At 45.1% G+C, this 21120-nt stretch overlaps 3 protein-coding genes across 10 annotated transcripts in view; 1 reads left to right on the top strand and 2 right to left on the bottom strand.

Annotated features, from left to right (window-relative positions):
* The window catches only part of EPS15L1 (epidermal growth factor receptor pathway substrate 15 like 1), a 46024-nt gene extending 45067 nt beyond the window's left edge, over positions 1-957 (bottom strand). For 5 of the 6 annotated variants that reach the window (XM_050986021.1, XM_050986023.1, XM_050986022.1 and 2 more), the window contains exon 1: positions 904-953. In XM_050986021.1, the coding sequence (XP_050841978.1) occupies positions 904-933 (30 nt within the window). In that variant the 5' untranslated portion in view covers positions 934-953. Of the gene's footprint in view, positions 1-903 lie in introns of all 6 variants that reach the window. The other variant, XM_030231691.2, reaches the window with a different exon arrangement.
* Positions 958-1008: 51 nt separating this feature from the next.
* On the top strand, positions 1009-8155 carry C28H19orf44 (chromosome 28 C19orf44 homolog). Its single transcript, XM_050986032.1, has 8 exons — positions 1009-1144; positions 3587-4171; positions 4459-4810; positions 5379-5455; positions 5538-5994; positions 7167-7262; positions 7383-7549; positions 7910-8155. Exons 2-8 carry the CDS (start codon positions 3635-3637, stop codon positions 7988-7990), a joined length of 1767 nt encoding a protein of 588 aa, XP_050841989.1. The 5' UTR covers positions 1009-1144; positions 3587-3634; the 3' UTR covers positions 7991-8155.
* Positions 8156-8533: 378 nt separating this feature from the next.
* CHERP (calcium homeostasis endoplasmic reticulum protein) lies at positions 8534-20748 on the bottom strand. Of its 3 annotated transcripts, none has more exons than XM_009099339.4 (18): positions 20642-20748; positions 20379-20552; positions 19598-19779; positions 18663-18800; positions 18284-18435; positions 17813-17924; positions 17396-17485; positions 16552-16789; positions 16042-16220; positions 15234-15630; positions 13933-14171; positions 12972-13105; positions 12613-12699; positions 11994-12143; positions 11761-11877; positions 11148-11242; positions 10426-10611; positions 8534-9259 (listed from the first exon to the last, which is right to left on the bottom strand). In XM_009099339.4, exons 1-18 carry the CDS (start codon positions 20664-20666, stop codon positions 9255-9257), a joined length of 2700 nt encoding a protein of 899 aa, XP_009097587.1. In that variant the 5' UTR covers positions 20667-20748; the 3' UTR covers positions 8534-9254. The 3 variants fall into 3 exon arrangements, with proteins under 3 accessions (XP_009097587.1, XP_030087464.2, XP_050841988.1); XM_030231604.2 differs by lacking the exon at positions 8534-9259 and adding an exon at positions 9266-9677; XM_050986031.1 differs by lacking the exon at positions 8534-9259 and adding an exon at positions 9266-9677 and having other exon boundaries at positions 11761-11874.
* Between the last annotated feature and the right edge of the window lie 372 nt (positions 20749-21120).

Below are 21120 nucleotides of genomic sequence, written 5' to 3'. Positions count from 1 at the left end.
CTAAACTACTAATAGGAGTCATTCAGAATGCCTGACTGGCCTAGGTACAGTATAGAAAATAGTTTTGGTTTTAAGACATTGAAGGTAGTGGGGTGGTGGTGCTTTTCTTTTGCTTTGAAGCAAATAAGTACACGGACTCTCTTCACATGGCTATGGAAAATAATAAACAGTGATCACACTGCTTAGGCTTGAAATATTTAAATGAGAAATCAAATAAAAAAAACTTGTAACAACAGAAATCAAGCAAGGGATCTTAAGCATTCAACTAGAGCTGGAAACAGCCTCTCCCAGGGGTCAGGGATACGCGCCCTGTCCCTTGCCCTACAGAAGCTTCTCCTCCTCCTGATAGGCGAACGCCTCTCGCTCATCCCTCAGCCCCCTCCCGGTGTCCCCGCTCCTCACGCACCTCCCGAACACCCCACACGGTCACGGCACCCCGTCACAACAGCTCAGCAGTTCGAGGCGGCATCACCCCCCGGTACCAACAAGAAAACGGGGTGACGTGCGGAGCACCAGCCCTCTCGCCTTCAAAGCCCTGGCCCGCGGTAATCCCGGCGGCTCGGGGTGGGGAAGCGCCAGGAGACCCTCAGCCCCTCCCCAGGGACACAGCTCCAGGGCCTCCATAAGGGGAGGGCGCCGGCGCAGCTTGTGGCCCCCCAGCAGCGCCCACCGCGGTTCCGGGGCACAGCGGGGACCGCTCGCCGCCCTTGCCCCGCCCGGGTCCCGCTCCCCGCCGCGCCCCGACCCTTATTCTCCGAGGGCCGTGCCCCTCCCGGCACAGGGCCTGGACCCGGCGCCAATTCCAGCCCGGCTGCACCCGGCTACGATGCAGCCCCGCTGCCCCTCCCCGCGCCCGCCCCGGCCGCCGGTGCGGAGGGCCGCGCGTCCCCGGCAGCCCGGTACCTGCTGGCTGAGGGGGATGAGCGCCGCCATCTTCCTCCCGCTGGGTCGGGCCGCGGCCGGGGCGGAGCGAGGGGCGGGAGGCGGCGGCCGGGCGGGCCCGAGGAGGCGGTGGCTGAGGAGGTGCTCGAGACCCGCCGGCCAGCGGCCTCGGCCAGGGGCCCGGCAGGCGCTCCTCGGCGGCAGTTACCGCTGTCCGCAGCGCTCCACGGAGCCATCCAGTCATTCGGAAGAGACTTCTCAGGTTAGTGACTCCAACCTTTGACAGATCACCACCTTGTCAAACAGATCAGAGCACGTCCTGTCGCTCCTTAGATACCTCCAGGGACGGGGACTTCACCACCACCCTGCCCAGCTCCCTCGGCAGCCACGTAACCCCAAAACGAGCGAGGTTTGAATGGAGCACAGTGGGCCGCCGAATCCCACGTCGCTGCTCCGGCAGGGCCATCCCAGAGCACGTGGCACAGGATTTTGTCCACACAGTTCTGGAATATCTCCAGTGAGGGATTGCAGTCTGTTCCAGTGCTCCGTCACTGCACAGCAAAGGCTTTTTCTCTATTCAGGTGGAACTTCTTGTCATCAGTTTCTGCCTGCCGCTTCTTGTCCCATTGCTGGGCCCCCTGGTCCATGCTCGGACCTTTCCCTGCAGACACTTGACAGACAGGGTTCCTCTCTATAACATATAAGTATCATTCCTCATTGCTCTGACCCCTCCTGAGTCGTCTTTGCTTTTAAATTTTTTTTCTTCGGCTATTGCTCAAAGTATTTTTCCTCCACAGTCCTTTCTCTCTCCTGCTATTCCTCAGCCTACTTTACATTCATTTCCTTTTCAGGACCATGGGATTCTAATTTCATTTGTATGCATCAATAGTTTATCGATCAGATTAGACAAGGAATCTTTAAAATATGGAAATAAAGAATGAAAACACCCATGGGAATTTCGCGTTCATTTCTCCCCATGTTCCATCTCCAAAATCTTTTGCATAAACCTCAGCATCTGTTGTCGAGGAATTGTAAAAAAAATTGTGCCTTCCTCCTTCACTTTGGAAGGAAAACAGAAAAAAAACCAAACCAGGAAGTCTGTTTTCTTCAGAGCCCTTGGATTACCCTTCCAATTTGGTTTCCATTTCCCCTAGGATGAACTACATATTTGGAATCCAGTCAGGCAAAGAAAGGGACTCATGGTGTTCCCCTAGCTAGGAGAAGGAAATTATTTATAAACTGTATAGAGGAATCTCGACTACAATATAATACCATTCTGCATTTTTATGATTCTTCATCCCAAAATTCAGATCCTCAGCACTAGATCCGCCATGGGGTCAGGTTCATCCAAATCCTTTAAAAGACACAGGAAAATTAAGAAATCAAAACCAGTGCACAGTTCAACAATATTAAAAAGAAATTAAATCATCCACTAACACAGAATAAGGAGAGCAATTTACCTCAGGTCTAATTTAGATCATCAGTTTGGTCATTCAGATCATAAATTTGTATTCAGTCATCCCAGTCTGTGGGCTTCTTTGATCATTAATTTTCCTCAGTGGTAAACAATCTAAATAATCTTGTGCGTTGCCAGATGCATTTTTAAATCTATTTTTATTTCATAAGTCTGATCTGGAATGTTAATCAAAATATATAATTGTAGTATATATAGCTGTATATATCTGCCAGCCAGGGTTTTAGAGAGAGCAATGGAAAGTTTTTAAGAACATTAAACTCAAATCTTAGGAACTAGCTTACAGCAGAATGATATCACTAGAAAGTACAATAAAACTAACCCAGAAAAACAAAAAACTTGGCAAAATAAAAACTGGTATTACAAGTATATAATGATTTTAGATACCTTATGCCAAATTTCACTATGACACGCAGAGCAAAAGTTTCACCAAGACCTTGGAAATGACACGCAAGTACAAAGGGCAGGTAATAACCTGCAATATGTTGTTTCAGTGAGGGGTCTTAACGCAAATCCTGCGGAACAACTGGATTAATTCCTAACTCTCTCCAATAATTAGCAAACCGCGGATTTGTAAAAATTCCCATGTATTGACCCCGATGCATGCTGGGGCTTGTAGTCGGGGCGCAGGCTGCCGGCCGCTGTAAACCTGCTTGTGATTAGCTGGCGGCGCCGAATCGCTGCGCGGAGCCAATGAGTGGGCGGGATATTGGGGAGTGGCGGACTCCAGGAGCCGGCCGCGCGCCGCCCGCCCTGGCCCGGGCCAGAGAAGCCCCGGTCGCCTCACGCTGGGCGGACCCGACGGCCTTCTCTCCGACGCTGTTCCGTCCCGTGCCGTCCGTCCTGCGCCGTTCCCCTCTAGTCCCGTCCCGGATGGCCGCGATCTTTCGGGCACCCGCGGGCCGAGGGCAGGTGAGGCACCGGCGCCTTGTCTCAGTCTGTACCTAGGCAGCCTCGGCGAAGGCCGGTGTTTGCGTCTTGTGTGGGGAGGGCTATAGCTCCTTCCTATAGCTCCCTACAGGAGGATGCAGCCAGGTAGTCACCAGCTCTGCTCCAGGGAACCAGCGACAGGACGAGGGGACAGTCTTCAGCTGTGACAGGGGTGTTTTAGGTGGCTAAAGCACCTAGTGCTTTGGTCTGGTTAACAACGTGGGGATCAGGATCAGTCACAAGTTGGACTCGCTGTTGTCAGGTCTTTCCTAAGGTCAGTAACTCTGTGATTCTTGGCAGGGCCACAGCCATGTACCCCGCAGGACCAGCACCCGTGGTGACCTAACGATGGTGGACACAGAGCTGGAGAACGCTGGAAGAACTCCGTCCCACCACGGCAGGTTCCTGAAGGTGTGCGATGGAGACGCTGGTGGGATGCAGCGGTGCCCGAGGCCGGGAAGCACCGTGCGGGCACGGAGCAGCCGTGCAGCCGTGAGCGCTCCGGGCAGCGCCGCCCACACGCGGCTAAGCTCAGTCCTGAATAAAGTGGCGCAACTAGAAAGCAAAATCATGGGTCAAAAAAAGCACCTGGAATTGCAGAACACTGACTCGGGCGTGAAGCCTTTGGCTGAGGAGTGCACCTCATCTGCCTCTGGGCATGAAGGTAGTGCCAGGGGCAGGAGGTACTGGAAGAATTATGGCACCACCAGTGAGAATGGGACCTGCAGGGATGCCTGTTCTGGGGAAGAGGAAAGCATGCAAAGCCCTAAAAGGAGTATTACGGTTAAACAACAGCTTGATCTGGATAGTGATGAAGAGGAAATGAGAGAAGTGATGCAGAGCTCTTTGGCGTTTTCCAGTGGAAGTGGGAATCAGAAGGTTCTGGTAAGTGATGTTCAGTAAGGTAGAAAGGTAAATACAAACTTTGCTGGATTATGTATTTTTATTAATGCTTTCATAATTGCTTAAATTGGTTGGTTGTTTTTTATGTAGATAACACTAGCAACTAAATTTTAAATTTGCATTTGTGTCTTGCTCATGATAGGATTCAGGTTCACATCTTAACATTTTAAAATTACTCTATTTTACGCACAATGATTTGTTCTCCCTTTAGCAATCTACACGTAACAGTGAAGTAACAAATGCATCTCTTTTTCGTGTTCTTCAAAAAGAGTAAGACTCCAGTTCCATCAGGAAAGGGTCCTTCACCTCGTAAGGAAGTTTCATCGGCAGAGTTATCTAAAGCATCTTCTCACAACAAAGACTCAGAGGAAAGTGTGTTTAGTAGAGTTAATTCACCAGCACCTTCACCCACCAGCAGAAACCTGTCAGGACATACCACAAGCTCTCGACTGCTGTCATCTTCCACGAAAGACAACACTGTAAAGCGCACTCTGCCTAAAGCAGGCTACACCAAGCAAATCCAAGAATCCCTTGAAAGTGACAGAAGTGAAATAAAGTCTTTAGATGAATTATTTTCTGAAGGAGCTGATGCAGAAGATCCATCTAGCAGCAGTTTGAAATGTAAGTTTTCTAAAATAATTTCTCAGTAGACTCAGTATCAATTGTTCTGATAACCTTCTGATAAATTATCTTAATAAACATGGGCAAATAGTCACTTTGAAAGGATTCACTGGTGAAATTTTACACAAACCAAGGCCTGATCAAAATAATTATCTTGATCTGTTAATTTTTTTCCAGTGTAATAGGTTTGTATTTTTCTTAGCTTTTGACTTAATGGGTTCATATTAATGATGCTGCCTTGGGTGACATTATGATGTCAAAACAATTAGAACATTTATCCTGTTAACATTAACATGTATCAGTGGCACAATGGTTCAGAGTGAGAACAGCTGGAAATGAGGGGCAGCAAAAATCTCTTGAACTTCAGGAATGTCAGCTGATCAAAGGAGGAAATTTTAGGAGTTTCTGTGAAGTTAAAGAATCAGTGACTGATTGCTATTACTTTTTAGTACTGAACTAGGAAGGTAGCTCTGATTCTCCCCCCCCCCCCCCCACTTTTCTCACTTACAGGAAAGGTGTACTGTAATTTTCATGCAAATTCTCATACGTAGGTGTCATTTGTTTCCAGACTTTGGACTAAATATCATGAGCCTTGATGATTTGGCACCAGATACTACCAGTAAGGCAGCAGAATTACAGCAGAAAGTAAGTAGAAATTCCCCACTAGCACATATTCCCAGTCTGCCTTTGGTGGAGTGTGGAGGTTCTAAAAGAAATACTTTTACAGGGAAAAGACATTCAGTTTACTCAAGAATCAAACAAATATGTGAAAAAAGATGCATTGCTGGTGGAAGAGGACCAGGCTGCTCTAAAAATGACCAGTGCAATAACTGTGAGTGATTTTTCTGAAGAGGAAGTTGAAAAATGTGTCTCTGAAGCTGAAATCTCTGAACATTTAAGTGGAGTTTCCTCAGATTTCCCTCTACACAAACAGGATTATCTTAATCAGAATGAGAGTACTCTTAATTCAGAATATTCTGAAGACTTTGAAAGGTCTCTGTCTGCAACAGACAGGGAATCTGTAGAGGGACATTCTGAGAGCTGCAGGTGTTCTGGAGCACACCCATCTTCAGGGTCATCCCCGTTGGTCACCCCAGAGCAGCACAGGCGGGGGCACCAAGTGGCCGTCACAGAAACTGCAGTGCAGACAGCAGAGCCTCCCTTCTCCTACTGCTGGGCAAAGGGTGAGTTCAGCACTTACTGCCCTACTCAGGCAAGTTTTACACTTTCATATATGCCAGCCCAGTCAGCCTTGAGAGACTTCTTTGTAGATGTGACAGCCTGGTCAGAGAGCGAGAAAGCTAGATAAGTTTTCCCAGAATTAGCCTGGGAGACTTTAGGGAGCTGGAAATAAAGAATGATAACCAATTATTAAAAACAACCTACAGGTGGTGTTTTTCCTATTGTCTGTTTTCTTGTTATTCTCAAAGATTGTTTATGAAAGGGCATCTTCTTAATTAGCCAGTCAGAACTAAATAACCAGTCAAGTCCACCTGTATTGGAACAGTGAATAAAAAGGAGCAGTCTGAGATAAATGAGCACTATATACCACTGAACCTTTTGAGGACTTTATATAGTTTCTTACTAAACAGTAACACTTCTTTACTTCAGTGACAGCTTCCCCTTACTGGTGCTGAATAAAAAATTTTCTAAAGCCCAAGGCTCTTACTTGTTGTCTACAGAAAAGACTGGGATTGAAATCATAAGAAGGAATGTTTTTTTGTTTAAAAATACTCCCCATAGAACCTGAGGCTGGATGAGCAAGTGTTAGCGACAGAGCTTACAATAGCACAAGTAGTACTCTCAAATGAAATTTAATATTCTGGTACCTTTACTATTTAAATAATTGCATTATTAGTGTTGGTATTAGTAGTGTTACTAAAGTGATTGCTCATTCATAGAATTCTTTTGCATTGTACTTCTCTCTTGGGAAAGCATTATAGCCCCACGACAGGATCAGATACGAGCTTTCACATCCTGAGAGGCAGCTCCCTGCCTACATCTCTTTACTAAAAGGAAAAGGTGCTAAGAGCCACCATTCCTTGCCACACTCAAGGAGAAAGGAGAAACTTGAGCATGCTTGAGAACAGAAGCATTGAGTACAAAAGTCTTTATTTTTACTCTGTCTAGGATTAGAAAAGGTGCCTTCTGCAATGGTGTAGCGAGCCTAAGAGTAAAGGAACTGTGGAAATTGTATAACTATGTAAACATATTTTTGGCTGACAGAATTCTCCTGTTAGGCTGTACTGTGGTTTTAGGGCAGCTGCTGTCCCAAGAAACTGCAGAAGAACCAAGCAGTAGCACTAAACCTTTCTCCTCTCCCCACCCAGTAATTCTGATGCTATCCTATGCACAGCAAATCCCGCCGCAGTGCTCGGCCCACCTGTCGGAACCACCTACATTGATCCAGTGCCAATTGCCAGTCACGTGATCAGCACGGATGCAGTAGAAGGTATCAAAAGCACATTTATTCTTCTTTTTCACTGTTTTCTGCACCTGAGCCCAGCTTGGTTTGCTCAGCCCTTGCTGCCAGCTGTGCCTCACCGCAGTGCACCCTGTCCCTTTCTCGCAGCCCTGACTGCGTACAGTCCCTCGGTTCTTGTCTTACACGCCATGTGCAAGCAGCACCTGATGCTAACCCAGCAGTTTGTCAAGAACGTTCACCACCTTCACACAGCCCTGGTGGAGTCATTAGAGCATGAGAAGTTCCATTATCATACTCTGGAAGAGGCTAAAGAGGTATTTATAACAAACCAGAGTCCGAGTATGTATTCCTTTCCAAATGCTTGTGGTATTTACAGCAAACCTAGTTTCTCTGCATACAAATAATTAAAAAGTTTAAAAGGAAAAAAAATAGACTGAAGTCCTGCTGGAGGCCATAGTTTTTAAAGATTAAGGTTTCTGCTGTAGCATTTAGCTGTCCTCAAATGAGCAGGGGTCATTCACATGATGCAAGAGAAGGGTCACTTTCTGTTGCTAGTACAGAAACAAGCAGGTATCTTTTCATGAAGATTAGTTGCTTTCTAGTATTTAATAAATAATAATCTACATAATTAAGACATTAGCTTATTAACTTCTTTTTTTTTTTTTTTTTTGCAGTACATCAAGAATCACAAATCCCCACCTCTAACAATTCAGCAAGCGCTTGAAGAAGTTCAGAGAGAGCCCAGGAGAAATTAACTGTTTGGACAGTTATTGAACTTCAAGTGACATTTATATTCTTTAAGGCTGAAACAAGAAACCTTCCAAGTTGCACAGATGAAAGGTTATAAACTGTATTGAAAGAATTCATACAAACTGCTACGTTAGTATAAATTAGTTAGTAAAAGCTGCTAATTATATATATTTTACTTTTCTATACCTGAATGTTTTACTTGTGTACACAATACAGGGATACACAGGAACCTTCAGCCAACCTGTGTCAGCAAAAGAGATCAAGATAACACTTCTGTCTAATGGGACTGTGATAAGTCATCACAGTGCATACATTTATCCAGTGAATTGTGAGATCTGTGATCTCATCTATGATGGTGATGGTAGAAGTGAAAGTCTATACTACAGCCCCTGAGAAATACAACCACAGCAGAAAATTACTATATCCTGACTTCAGTGCCATTATCCAAACAGCATTTCTGTATAATCAGCCTTGTCAGATTACAACAAACCCAAACACACGCTTGGGTGTGTTTATTAAGATAAATTCAAAACAAGGAAGGCTTATAGTCAAGCTTCAGGAAATCTCAGCTGCATTTTTATTTTAAAAAAATTGTTTATTGGAAGGCAAAACGACAACATTCACAAGTTGGTAACATACAGGTGTTGTATGCTGATTCACTGAAAGGTACAGTTCCACAACTACAGTAGATCTAGAACAAACTGATATTCCACCATATTAACTGAATGGTTTTAAGAGGGTTTTTGCTCTACAAACAAACAACTGGAAAAGGGAACCGCCACACAGACCTGGGGAGTGGAAGTGCAGTGTAAGGGCCTAACAGCTCTAGCTGGTGGTCTCTGGAAACAGTTACAAAAGGTTTCTTTTTTCATTTGGATTACAGCAAGTTTCCAAGAACATCTCATTCATAGAAACATGTAGAGCAGAGAAAATGGATTCTCTTCTATTGAACTAATTAGCTTTTATTAAAGGGTATATACAAAAATATAAAAAGCTCAAAGATTGTGTTCCATTACAAAGCATCGCCCATCCCTCAGCGTGCTGGGAAAGCTACCAGAGAACTGACCCTTGTGTCCTGCCCCGAGTGGCGGCTGCAGCAGCTGCTGGGCCGGGCCTGGAGGTGAGTGGAAGGTTCTAAAAGCTTGCACAGTGCTCAGAGGTCACCTGCACTGGAACTAGATGCTTCATTCCCCATTTAGACATTAGGATACACTGCTCAGCATCAGTCTGACTTGATCCCAAGGCAGCACCCCTCCACTTCAAACAGAATTAACCTTTTGAGAGAAATAAACATACATTATGGAACTAGAGAACATAAAACCACATCAAATAGTGCCTGTTTTCCACAGGAATTAATGAGGCACAGTCATGCACCAGGAACAGCTTGCGTGGGATTTAAATCTACTATAAAATGGGGAACTAATTAGAAGGTTTTGCAAGATAAATGGGAATTTTTAAACTTGCTAGACATGTCATAGTAACAACTGGCCTTTTTTAAGCACTAATTGACAAGTATTGAAGTACATGTCATAGCTTTCAATTTTTCACCATAGTTTTAAAAGTAATTAATTTGTCACTTTGTCCAGACTTTAAACAGAATTTCTAAAAGCCTAATGTTTTGCAGAAGATGCAAGACATCTTTCTTCAGAGAGTCCTACTCGGGTGGTGAAGGGTCTTGTGTTTCACGCTTCACTGAAACAATAGGGAGAAGAGTTCTTACACATTCTGCAGTTACCTAAGCTGTCTGAAGTGTTTGGTGGAATGAGGGTTCCATTAATACGGAATTTTTCCTTATGGGCTTTATTTGAACCCATTTAATTGCACCAATCTAGAGGCAGAAGTGACATTTCATTGAGCATGCCAGCTTTTTTCTTTTAGCTGTTGGCAAGTGCCAATGTTCAATGTATCACAGACTCTCTGCAAAAATCCATCATTTGGGTAATTGTCTTTTTCTGAACCCTTCCTGCACTACAGGGAATTTATTACAAATTCTGGCTTTGGCAGAATGTGATACTAATGGCAGGAAACTCTGACAAGGGCAGGGGTAAACAGTAAGCGTGGCATAACTTGGATCCAACCACAACGACCCCCCTGCTGTGGCAGTTGCCCCTCGTGTGGCACAGCTCCCCCTCCGCTAACTTTGAGACCGCTCCAAGGTTTTGTGGGGCAACATTCAAAGATGCAGGTGCTCAATATTGCAGGCAGGAAGTGACTTACACAGAACACGTTTATTAATTAACATTTCAGAAATTAAAACGCAACACAGTGCCTAAAAAGGAAAACTTGCTGGGTTAATCAGAGTACACATCCACTTACCTGTTGTTTTACTGTATCAGTTACATTAGAAAAAATTAGGAGCTACTGCTATTTTGATTTGGGCTTACAAAAATCACTTTCAAGTCCATAGAGGTTTCTAAATTGCTGAGAAACTTTCACTTACATTCATCCCTGGCCTTCATGCGTGCGATAAACGAGTAACTTTTATTTCTTCTGTAGTTTTCGTAAGGGTCGTCCAATGCAACTCCCACTCCTTTGTACTGATCCCATTTGTCTCGGATATCGCCTCCTTTAATTGGATCTTGAATTCCTTGCTCCTTGGCTCCCAATCCACCAGATCCACTCCATCCTGCAGCAAGCACACAACATTGCAATCCTTTCACTGTCTGTTTTATGACTACAATTGTGAAGACAAACACGGTTGTTTTGGAAACAACCAAAGACAGCATCAATTTGATAAAGCAGGATGGGAACAGACAACCTGAAACAACACATGAACTGTTCCATTTATTTCACAAGCATTAATATACAGAGATTCTAGGAGCTGACAGCAGCAGTATCTCTAAAAACTGTTAGGAGGGTAAGAAGAAAGGCAGTGCAAGTCCAATCTGACCAGTCAACCCTGCTGACCTGCACTGCAGGGAGACTAAATACTTCAGGTAGGGTCAGTTCTATCTGATGCCAAACTCACATCCTTGTCTTCTGTATCTTTCTCAGAAAGACAACTATCATTGCTCCATATACTTGCATCTCTGAATATTCTTATGCTGACCTTGGAATGCCAAGGAATAATTCCTTACAAACATGCATTAATTAATTACATCTAAGACTTTGGTGTCTAATTTTGTTTCCTTGCTTGTCTAAGACTCTAGAACAGCATCTTACCCATTTTCACTAGCATTTGATGGCCTTTATTTTCTTCTCCAAGTCTCGATTCCGGTATAGAAGGCCCAGAACTGGAGCCCAAACCAGCAGAAGAACTAAGAAAATACGAACAACAAATTTAGAACCAGTGATACTATTCTGACACAAAACATGGTCAGTTCTATTCTGTTTCTATTCTGTTAAGCATTAACATCCAACACAATTCTATCCACTCTACTAAGCTATTCTTTACTACAGCCATCATATTATGCAGTTATTGAGGTGCCAGAAATACATCACCTGCTTCTCAGCACAAGGGAAATCAAACACTGTGCCCTTCCCAATGGAGCACACAGAGAATTACTCCTGCTCCCAAGGAAGGCATACATAGACTTCAGAGTTTCGCAGCTTTCACTTCCACATGCAGTTTTGTTAAAATAAAAAGCCACCACAATAGAGTAATATTCTCTCTACAAGCCCACATAGCAGATAAATTGTTTCTAGATCTGCTCTCCATCATCTTTTCTGCTCTTTGATGAAATGCTAATTATCCCCTGGTTACGAGGCAGTGCCCCTGCAGGTGCTCTGTTCAAACAGCCCAGGTAAAAGGAGACAGGACCAAAGCAGAGCTTACGGAGGAGTGGGGCTGCGAGAGCGCGACCGGCGCCGCCTCCCTGGGGAGTACGATTTGGAACGAGACCGTGACCGAGACCGCGATCGGCTGTGTGAGGAGCGGGACCTGCTCCGGCTTCTGAAAGGGAGAGCACACAAGTTACCAGAGCAACCCCCGTGGATCCCTCTATCAGCCTCCAGGGTCGGGGTTTTCCCACTTCCCCAGTTCCCAAGGTTCAGCCCCCTGTGCCCTACCTGGACTGTGAGCGAGAATAGGATCGCGATCGAGAGCAAGAGCGAGAGCGTGATCTCGAGTAGGAGCCAGATGATTTGGAAGATCGTGAGTGAGACCGAGAAGATGAACGACCTCGGCTTTTAGACCGACTGCGAGACCGAGAGGGCCCACTGCACAAATGAGCAGAGAAACTCCAGTGAGATTCCATGGAGAAGCACCAGAAACACAAATCTACTCCTGATCAAATTCAAATTACACACAAGCATTACTTCTGCAGTGAAAGCGAAAGCTTGAGTGTGAAAAACTCTTCCACAGAATCACAAAGAGGTTTGGGTTGGAACAGACCTTAAAGGTCATCCAGTTCCAACCCCTGCCATTGGGCAGGGACACCCTCCTCAAAACCAGGTTGCTCCAAGCCCTGTTTTACCCGGCCTTGGGGCACTTCCAGAGATGGGGCACCCACAGCTGCTCTGGGCAACCTGTGCCGGGTCCATTTTCTGCAGATTAGACAGAAATTCCAGCACACTGAAACTCATTATTCCATCAGCACATTGCTGAACAGTCTTTCCCTCTGCATTTAGCCCAAGCACCTTCCAGACAAACAGCGCAGAGCAGACAGTGGCACACAGGAACTCTCACCTATTTCTCTTTTCTTGACCTTTCCTCCGCCTTGCTCTCATTTTAGCTCTGAAGAACTCGTACAGTCCATTTTGCTCCCACCCTTCACTGCAACAAATCAACCACACAGAACCCACAGGTGTAAATTCCACTTCAGTTGTGACCTTAAGGATTTTCACAGGATTTTGTACAGAAAAAAGGGTCTGGGAAAAACTGTCTCACAAATCTCAGTATAAGATCAGACAGCAAGTGCAGCTGCAATACAACAAAGAGCATTAGGAGAACCAAGACACAGGCAAAAGAGAGGGAGGCACTTTGTGATTTGAGGCACCTTCCTAGAGTGTTTTCCGTACCATTTTATTGGCTAAACCGACTCTTACCTGTTTCTAGGCCTGTCATGAGATGGTGGACTATAAAATGCCTCAACTGCAGCCAGAAGTCTCTCACTGGGGGGCATTGGAGGTGGAAGACGTATATCTTTAGGATCTAAAGGTTTATACTCATGATCTTCAAGCTGCCGGAAACAAAACAAATTACATTTGTGGCATGTGTCATGGGGTAGCTACCTCAAGAGTTAAATACAGATTTAGCTGTGTCAAAATCTCAAATTTCAATACGGAATAAAAAATGATCAAGAAATAAGGATTCTGCAGACGAACCAACGCTTCCTCGTGCTATCACTACTGTGACTTCTCTGAGAAAAGCCTGCATTGCACATGTTGAAGTATTAAGTGGGTCACCAGGTAGATGAAATGCAGATCTCATCCACCTTTGTGCTAATGTGTCTGGATGGAAGCCTGGCACAAAGCGGTGTACGAGAATAACACAAAGAGATGGAAGAGGCTTATTTGTTCATCTCAAATGCAGAATACATAAATCTAAATATCCCTGAAGATGCCGATACAGGTGCGTTTCCTGTTCTCTATCCTTCTTCATACACATAACGTTGATATTGTAAAACATCTTCAAGAGAATTCTGATTATGAAGAACTAGCACAGTGGCCCCCATCAGATCAGATGTGAGGTTTCTCTGCCCATCTGGAAATCACTGCGGATTTCCATTTCCTACAAAGAGGGGTCAGACTTTCAAGTATAAATTACTCTTTCACACTCTGAGTTCAACCAGCTTCCTCTAGCCCACAAAACATGAAAATTCTCACCATTTCCACTACCTAGTCCCCCAAACTACTCCTGCTCTTATACCCTAGACAACTGGTTGTGGGATGGAAGGATTTGAAATCATACACATTGATGTTGAACTGTCCCTAATAACAACAACAAGTTTTGGATCTTTTAATCCCACCAGTCTTGGTTTGAATCAGTCCCATAGCAAGCACTTACTTTGACAAGTGGAGCCATCAGACCAGCAGGAAGATCGAAGTACGGAACATTTGGCACCAGGCTGGGATCATCATGGTTCATGTGAGGGGGCCCTTGGCGCCGCATGTGAGGGGGCTGCCCGTTAAATCCATGTGGGGGAGGTCCAAAATCAGGATGCTGTGGCCCTCCCCAAGGAGGATGCTCGCTGATACCAGGATGAGGCAATCTGTGACCAGGATGATGATGAGGAGGTCCAATTTCTGCAGAGTGGGAGGATTAAAATGTTTTATTTAGCTATCAAAGAAAGAAGGCAATCAGAGATGTGCTTCAATTACTGCATTTATCCTAAAACCCAACCTCAGCAGGTCCAGCAAAGCACCAGAACTGAAGGACCAGAAGCTGGCTACAGGTCGACACTCAGGAACACCCTGCAGTGCACTTACCTCCCTGGCCACAGCAACCACTCTCTAGACAACAGGATAGTTCAGCCCCAAGCCACTGCTTCCTTTGGGATATACTGTGCTCAAATCCATTGGGTTTCAACCATTTTTGGACTTGGAAAATTGAGAAACTTTTAGGATTAACGTAGCAACTCCTACACAGAAACATGATCTATTTCCTAATTGACTTGTCACACAGAACCAGGATGATCTTAGGCCTTCACACTGACAAGGATCACTCCAAGTAACAGTAACTCCTGCAGGTAAAATGGAAACTTGACTGCCTCTGGCCAGGCAAGCCGCACCAGGTTACACTCCCACCCATTCCCATGTTCCAACAAGAGAACAAACCAAATGAGGGAGGAAGAACCGGAGGTAAGGATTGTTTCACCACACACTACCAAGCCACACAACATTAAATGCAGAAAACTAGAGAGCCTGGCAGTCAAAATAAAAAGAAAGAACAAATGAGCGTACGCCCGGAACTCTTAACTTCCTCCATCTACACAGGTCACAGCTCTCATCAGCCCTCACCTATGGGCTGATGTGCAGGTGATTAAATTTACAAGGAAATGCAGCTTTTCACCTTTGAACTTACTACTTTTAAAGCAAAGTAGTTGCAAAAGAGGTGCCTGTAGAGATGCTGACTTGAATTTGGACTATAATTTCTTATTTGTTAGGGAAGACTCAAAAAGGAAGGAAGCATCCAACTCTGTATCTGTTTCCTACTGAGTTCTTAGCAGTAGCTTCCCAAACCCCCAAACTAAGCATTTCTTAGGAAAATCATAACCAAGGATAAACTGTCATCCCAAATCACTACATTATTTTGTAATGGCAATCAGCATTACAACATAAGAAAACCTGGCCTGGTACACACTTTACCTTGAGGAAAATCCCCCTGGGGGTAATCAAAACGATGAGGATAAGGAGGCCTTTCAAAGGGATGGCGAGGTGGAAAATCATCCTGCATGAAGCGAGGTGGAAAGCGGTTGAAATTATGCGGATGCGGGGGCTGGTTGAATTGGGGATGTTGCTGATGTGGAGGAAATGGGCCTCTGAAGTGAGGTGGCCGCTGCATTCGAAATGGAGGTTCCCTCTGACCCCCACCCCATGGAGGCTGTTCATGCTGGTTGTTCCACGGTGCTTCAAACTGGTTGTTCCATGAAGGATCAGGCTGGTTGTTCCAAGGTGTCTCTCGCTGATTGTTCCAGCCTTGATCTCTCTGTTCGTTCCACATTCCTTCGTGGTTGTTATTCCAGGGAGGACAGTGAGGTGGTCCCTGGATGCGAAGTACAGAAGCCTGGTCATTAGGTTACAAGAATGAAGAGCACAACAATATACCTTCTTAAGGAAATACTGTCCATGCACAGCTGAAAGAACATTTCAAATACGAGTCTGAATGACTGCAACTTCAGAAAAAAGATGAGCAAAGACCAAACTGTTACTGAACCAAACAGCTCTTGTTCATAGGAGTAGCATGATGGCTACTGAAATAGGATTAACATTTTGCCTTTAACTGCACTCAGAATGACAAAGCTTGACAAATCCTGAAATCTGGATTTCTAACTTTCACAGCTTCTAACTTTCTAGCTTTTCTCTGCACTTCCACAACCAAGGTGGTCATTCCCAACCTCCACAACCAAGACAGCAATTCTAAACCTCCACACCGGTTTTTAGAACTGTTTCTTACCTGTTGCTGACCCCACGGCGCAACAGGGTGAGGTTGGTCAAACCAGGGTGGTTTATTTGGGGGAATCTGATCATGAGATCCAGGCCCACGTGGTCCACCTGAGGCAGGATCCTGCACTCCAGACCCGGTTGTGTCATACTCTGTAGAACCAGCCAGAGGCAGCTGAGATTTACCATCATCTGTAACAATTCAGAGACTACTGTCAGCATCAAAGTCACTTGCAGTTAATAAATAATTAATCAGCACACCAGGCTCCAGATTAATTCCTTCTGCAGAAATCTAATTACTGGGAGACAGGATTTCTGATCCATTTAACACTCATCTCTTTGGTTCTTTTTATACTCAAGCATCCAGCCAGACCTGCCGCAAGGTTCTGAATGGATTCAAGCTTTTGCCTGAACCAAACCAGCAATGCATTGTGCCTCATTATTAAAAAAGAAGGAGAAAAACACAAAAGTCATAACATTGTCACCCAGTGATTTTTGCACAGGTCTCAGGTCAGCTCAGTACCTGCTTGTGTGACCGGAACAGATGGTGGTGCTGAGGCTGGGGCTGCTGTGGGGGCTTGAGGTGGGGGTGTTGATTTCACCTCATTCTCTAGTGGGGGTATTTGGATCTGCTGCTGCTGCTGCTGCTGTGTTAAACTGTTCACAAACTCCTCATGTTGAGTTTTCAGGTTCTGAATCTGCTGTTGGAAAGCCACTTGCACAGGCTGGACAACCGTTGCATACTCAGTGATCAAATTTGCCTGATAAAAGAAATGAAGAAGAACAAGTGAACACTGAACCTATAATACCTACCTTATCCACTTGTTCCAAAGTCCCTGTATTGCCTTTCATCCTCTCTCCCAAAAAATGCCTGAGGATGCAGGATAGTGGTGGCAGAACCACCCAGTGTCATTACGAACCTTTGTGGAAACTTCCAAAATATTCTCCGCAGCCTGAAAACCACCATCTTTAGTACTGCCTTTCCAATACAGCTCAAATCAACAGCATTGATTATTAATAATGAAAAGGAAAAGTTCTTGCTGCCACTACAATTTTTATATTCAATGTATCCAATTTAAAGCCATGTTTGCTTGTTTCCTTTTAACCAAACACTCCCTGCTATACAGGACACTGTCAAATATGTACAGGACCGAATCAGTCTGTATCCTGTATCCAGGACCATTATAATCAGTTGGATTATTGAATGTTTGAAATAACAAGGTTATATTTTACATTATTTTTTGTAATCCCTTGTAAGCAACTTCAAGGGCGGGGAGGGGAGACAAAAATTAACATTATAGTTTGAAAAGGAAAATAATTTTCAAAATATTTGCATAAATAAGAAAACTGACATTTTTGTGGCTAACCTGGTACTGGCCAAGTCCAAGAGCTGGGCTTTGTAACTGCTGAATAATGGACTCATCAAAGTACCCATTTTTCTCCCATAGCTGAAGAAGCTGCAGGAATAAGAGCGAAAGGATTTTAGAAATTATGAACAAAGAAAAACTGAGCCACAGCATTTTTGTGTCTTTACCTTTTCATAGGACCTGGAATGACTAAAGATTCAGATGCATTCATCATTGTGATAGCTCTTAAATAAAGCCCAAGGACTTTGAAGTTGTATTTTAAATGTGTACTAAAGCACCTCCTACAATAGACCTTATGAAGACAATCAGACTAGAAAAATCTCAGTCACGTTCTTGCACCTGCCTCTTTGTGAATTTACATAGCACCATAGCACCAACAAAGCAAAAGTCACAGTTAAACCAAAACCAGATACTCACTCTGGCAATTTTCTGTTGCTTATCCTCCTCCACTGCTAGAAAACTGGTACAATAAATAGGCACAACCACCTTCTGTAAAGCAGCCAGAAGATCTCGTGCTTGCTTCCTCTGGCTTCAAGAAAGGAATGGGAAGAGTTATCTTTTCCACTATAACGCTAAGTGCACTGGAATAGTCGATTAATCTCAACTTCTGCTATACTAAAAGTAGTGGAATCATGAAACAGAGAGTTCTGTCCCTAATGACTTTATTGTAAAATCTTGTCTAGAGGAAAAATACACGAAGTAGGAAGAATGGTTTTACCTAAATTTGATTACTAAAGCACTAGATCAAATCTATGGACATATAAGGACAGCTGCTAAAAACAATACGTTAAAGTATGAAGTGACTAGTCTAACGAACACTGTATCTAGGAGGGAAATGTCATCCAATTAACCAAAACAGCACACTGAAACCGAGAACTGCATCCTTACCAGTGATGCAAAACATCATTGATTAAGTAGATGAGGTGCAGGCGCAGCTCAAAGTGAGCTCCTTCCGCAGTTATCCGGTTCCGCAGGTGCCCGGCCATCAACTCACAGTGCGCAGGAGACTTGGCATTACTAAACATCCAGTTCTTGCCAGCCTTAGGAAAGCAAATTTTAAAGTATTTTTACTCAGTCTAATGTGTTCCCATGATACTGGCTTTCTATAGTTCTGAAAAAACTGCAGGAAGGGGAGTTTTCAGGTAACAGCTTTCATCTTACCTGCCACACAACATATATATAAAGCCATTGTTAACGTACAGAGAATCTCAAAATTCAAATGAACCCACAGTGCCACCAAATCCCTGTGCAGATTCAGATCACTTACAGAAATTGCATCTTTTGTGCAAGTGTCAATTATTGGCTGCAACAAGTTGTCAAATTCATTCATATCTAACTGGGTTTCCTCCAAAACTTTCTGCATTTGCTGCTCGATTGCAAGGGCTACTGCTGATGTGACTTGTTCCTGATTAAAAAAAACAAAACAAAACAAAAAAAAAACCAAAAAAAAAAGGAAAAAAAAAAGAGAAAGAACTACATTATAGCCAATATTCCTTTAAAGAATGAAGCTGCTGTATCTTTAACCTCTTGGACCTAAGTGGCAATCTCAAGGACCAAAATCTTTTACAAGCACCGTGACTTCATGAAAATGTTTCAATTCTTTGGTTCAGAAACAAAAAGACTCTTCATATTTTTCTGGAGCAGTCCAGTTTACTTCTACTTCTAAAATCTATCACGTAATAAAAAATAACTGCAAGAAGCTCTTAAACGTAAGGAACATAACCAAGGCACGAGGAACTCTTCAGTTTGGTTTTCAGCAGCTCTAACAGTTGAACATCTCCTGCAAAAATCAGCTAGTTGATAGCACACAGTTCCCCTCCAATCTAAGTTGGAATACTACAAACTGGAACATCTTGCAGTTCCCAGCAATCTGCAGCATCAAACCAAGGTTAAAGCAGGCACAATTTATTCCACTCCAAAACTAACGAGATTTTTCAAAGAGCAAATAGAAGGTTTTAATAATAGATCACTCATCCCATAATAATATAACCCACATGCAATCATAACCCAACCTACAAATCAGATACATCCATTCTAGGGGAACAATGGCATTTGCCACACAACAAAAGTAAGGAAAGCAACATCCCTTCTCCTCACCTCCAGCTCTGCTTAGCAGCAAACCATCCTTTCCCCCTTCACTCCTAATTCCTACAGCCACTGACAGGCCAGGATACACCAGATGAGTGCTCATCTCAAACCAACCTGTCTCATAGCGAGGAGATGCTGCTCCTGCTGCTGCAGGTTCCATTGACTCTGCTGGATGAGCTCCTCCACAGACGGGGTGCCCTGAGGGGTTGGGATGGGTGCAGCGGGTGGGAGCGATGGCTGTGGCAGGGGCTGGAGCTGTGCGGAAGCCTCGATATCTTGGCTTTGCTTGCACAACACTATCAGACAAAGTAAACTTTGAAAGTAAACCTCCCAGAGAAACCTGCTACCACCAGCCCACGGGGTGAAAATGGCACCAGTTCCAAATAGACCCTCACTCTGAGGGGGTGAGAGGGGTCTCCAGAGCTGCTTGGACAATGCTCTGACACTTGGTGGGATTCTTGGGGTGTCCTGTGCAGGGCCAGAAGTTGGACTCGATGATCCTGATGGGTCCCTTTCAATTCAGTATTTTATGATTCTACGGTTAGCGCAAAATCACAGGTGGATGGTGCCAAAGAGGAGAGTCAGCAACTCCCTGTGCACTTCCAGAGGGACAACTCCAGGACAAGCCGAGTGAGTTCCGGCTCTCCAGGTGCCGAGCTCCGTCTCACCACGCTGCCCGTCCCTAAACCCACAACGGGGGCCGTGAGGAGCCGCGGGCAGCGCTGAGCCAACTACCGGGAACCCCGAGCGCATGAAGAGGCTGCAAACCGGTCCCGGCGGAGCAGGACGAGACCAGAAGAGACAAAAGTGTCTCCGCCGGCCGACCCCGACACCCCGCGGCCGGCGAGGGAGGGAGCCCCGAGCCGGCCCTGCCCGAGCCGCAGGCCCCACTCACGCTGCTGCTGCTCCAGGGCCAGCTTGTACTTGTAGTAGCCGTAGAAGTCTCCCCCGAAGAGGAAGGAGAATTTGGGGTTCTCCTTCTGCTTCTCCATCGTCATCTTCTCGAACTCGGGCCCGTTCCGCGCCACAAACTGCGCCAGCTTGTCGATGACATTCCGCAGCTCCTGGTCTGTGGGGAAGCAGCGCCGTCATCCCCCGCTCTCCCCCCCATTCCCGCGGTCGCCCCCGTCCCCCCCGAAGCCCCCGATCGCCCCTCACCGTCGGGCGGCAGCGGCATCTCCATGGCCGCCGGTTCCCGGCCCGCTGGGCCGCGCCGCACTGCCCGCCGAACAGCCGCGACACCCGCGCGGCCGCGCTTTACGGCCCCGTCGCTGTGGAGACGGCGCGCGGCGCCGGTGACGCGGGGTCGCATGTCGCGGTCGGAGCGGCGTTAGGGGAGGGAATGACAACAATTAAATAACGAGGAAACCGCTAAATGTTGGGGTCTGTCCCTTTTTTATCCTGTTGAGGTAGGCATTGAAGGTACTTGAGATGGTATTTTTTGTTCAGGCTTATTTTTTTTTTTTTTTAATTTATGTAAGAGTCTTGCAAGTAGTGAGTACTCTAGTATTCTACTAATGAGTTATAAAATAGCTAATTTTTTTTCTCTACAAGGTCTTTTAAGGTTAAACTATCTAATTAAGAAATTACGCTTAAATTGTTTTTATTTTTAACTCAATAACTAATCACTCAAACGC

The sequence above is a fragment of the Serinus canaria genome, chromosome 28 (genome assembly GCF_022539315.1).
Source record: "Serinus canaria isolate serCan28SL12 chromosome 28, serCan2020, whole genome shotgun sequence".
In the NCBI taxonomy this organism is placed as follows: Eukaryota; Metazoa; Chordata; class Aves; order Passeriformes; family Fringillidae; genus Serinus; species Serinus canaria.
Note: the sequence above shows the minus strand (reverse complement) of the source record. Positions and strands in the feature narration are given on the sequence as shown.

Bases quoted from the DNA above. Each gene is read 5' to 3' on its own strand.
- C28H19orf44 (XM_050986032.1), top strand. From the start codon at position 3,635: ATGGTGGACACAGAGCTGGAGAACGCTGGAAGAACTCCGTCCCACCAC. The intron at 4,172-4,458 runs GTAAGTGATGTT...TTCTTCAAAAAG, and splicing joins GTGGGAATCAGAAGGTTCTG to AGTAAGACTCCAGTTCCATC. The intron at 5,995-7,166 runs GTGAGTTCAGCA...TCCTATGCACAG, and splicing joins CTCCTACTGCTGGGCAAAGG to CAAATCCCGCCGCAGTGCTC.
- CHERP (XM_030231604.2), bottom strand. From the start codon at position 20,666: ATGGAGATGCCGCTGCCGCCCGACG. The intron at 17,925-18,283 runs GTAAGGATGCAG...CCTTTCTTGAAG, and splicing joins AATGATGTTTTGCATCACTG to CCAGAGGAAGCAAGCACGAG. The intron at 16,790-17,395 runs GTTAGCCACAAA...TTCTTTTATCAG, and splicing joins TTGGACTTGGCCAGTACCAG to GCAAATTTGATCACTGAGTA.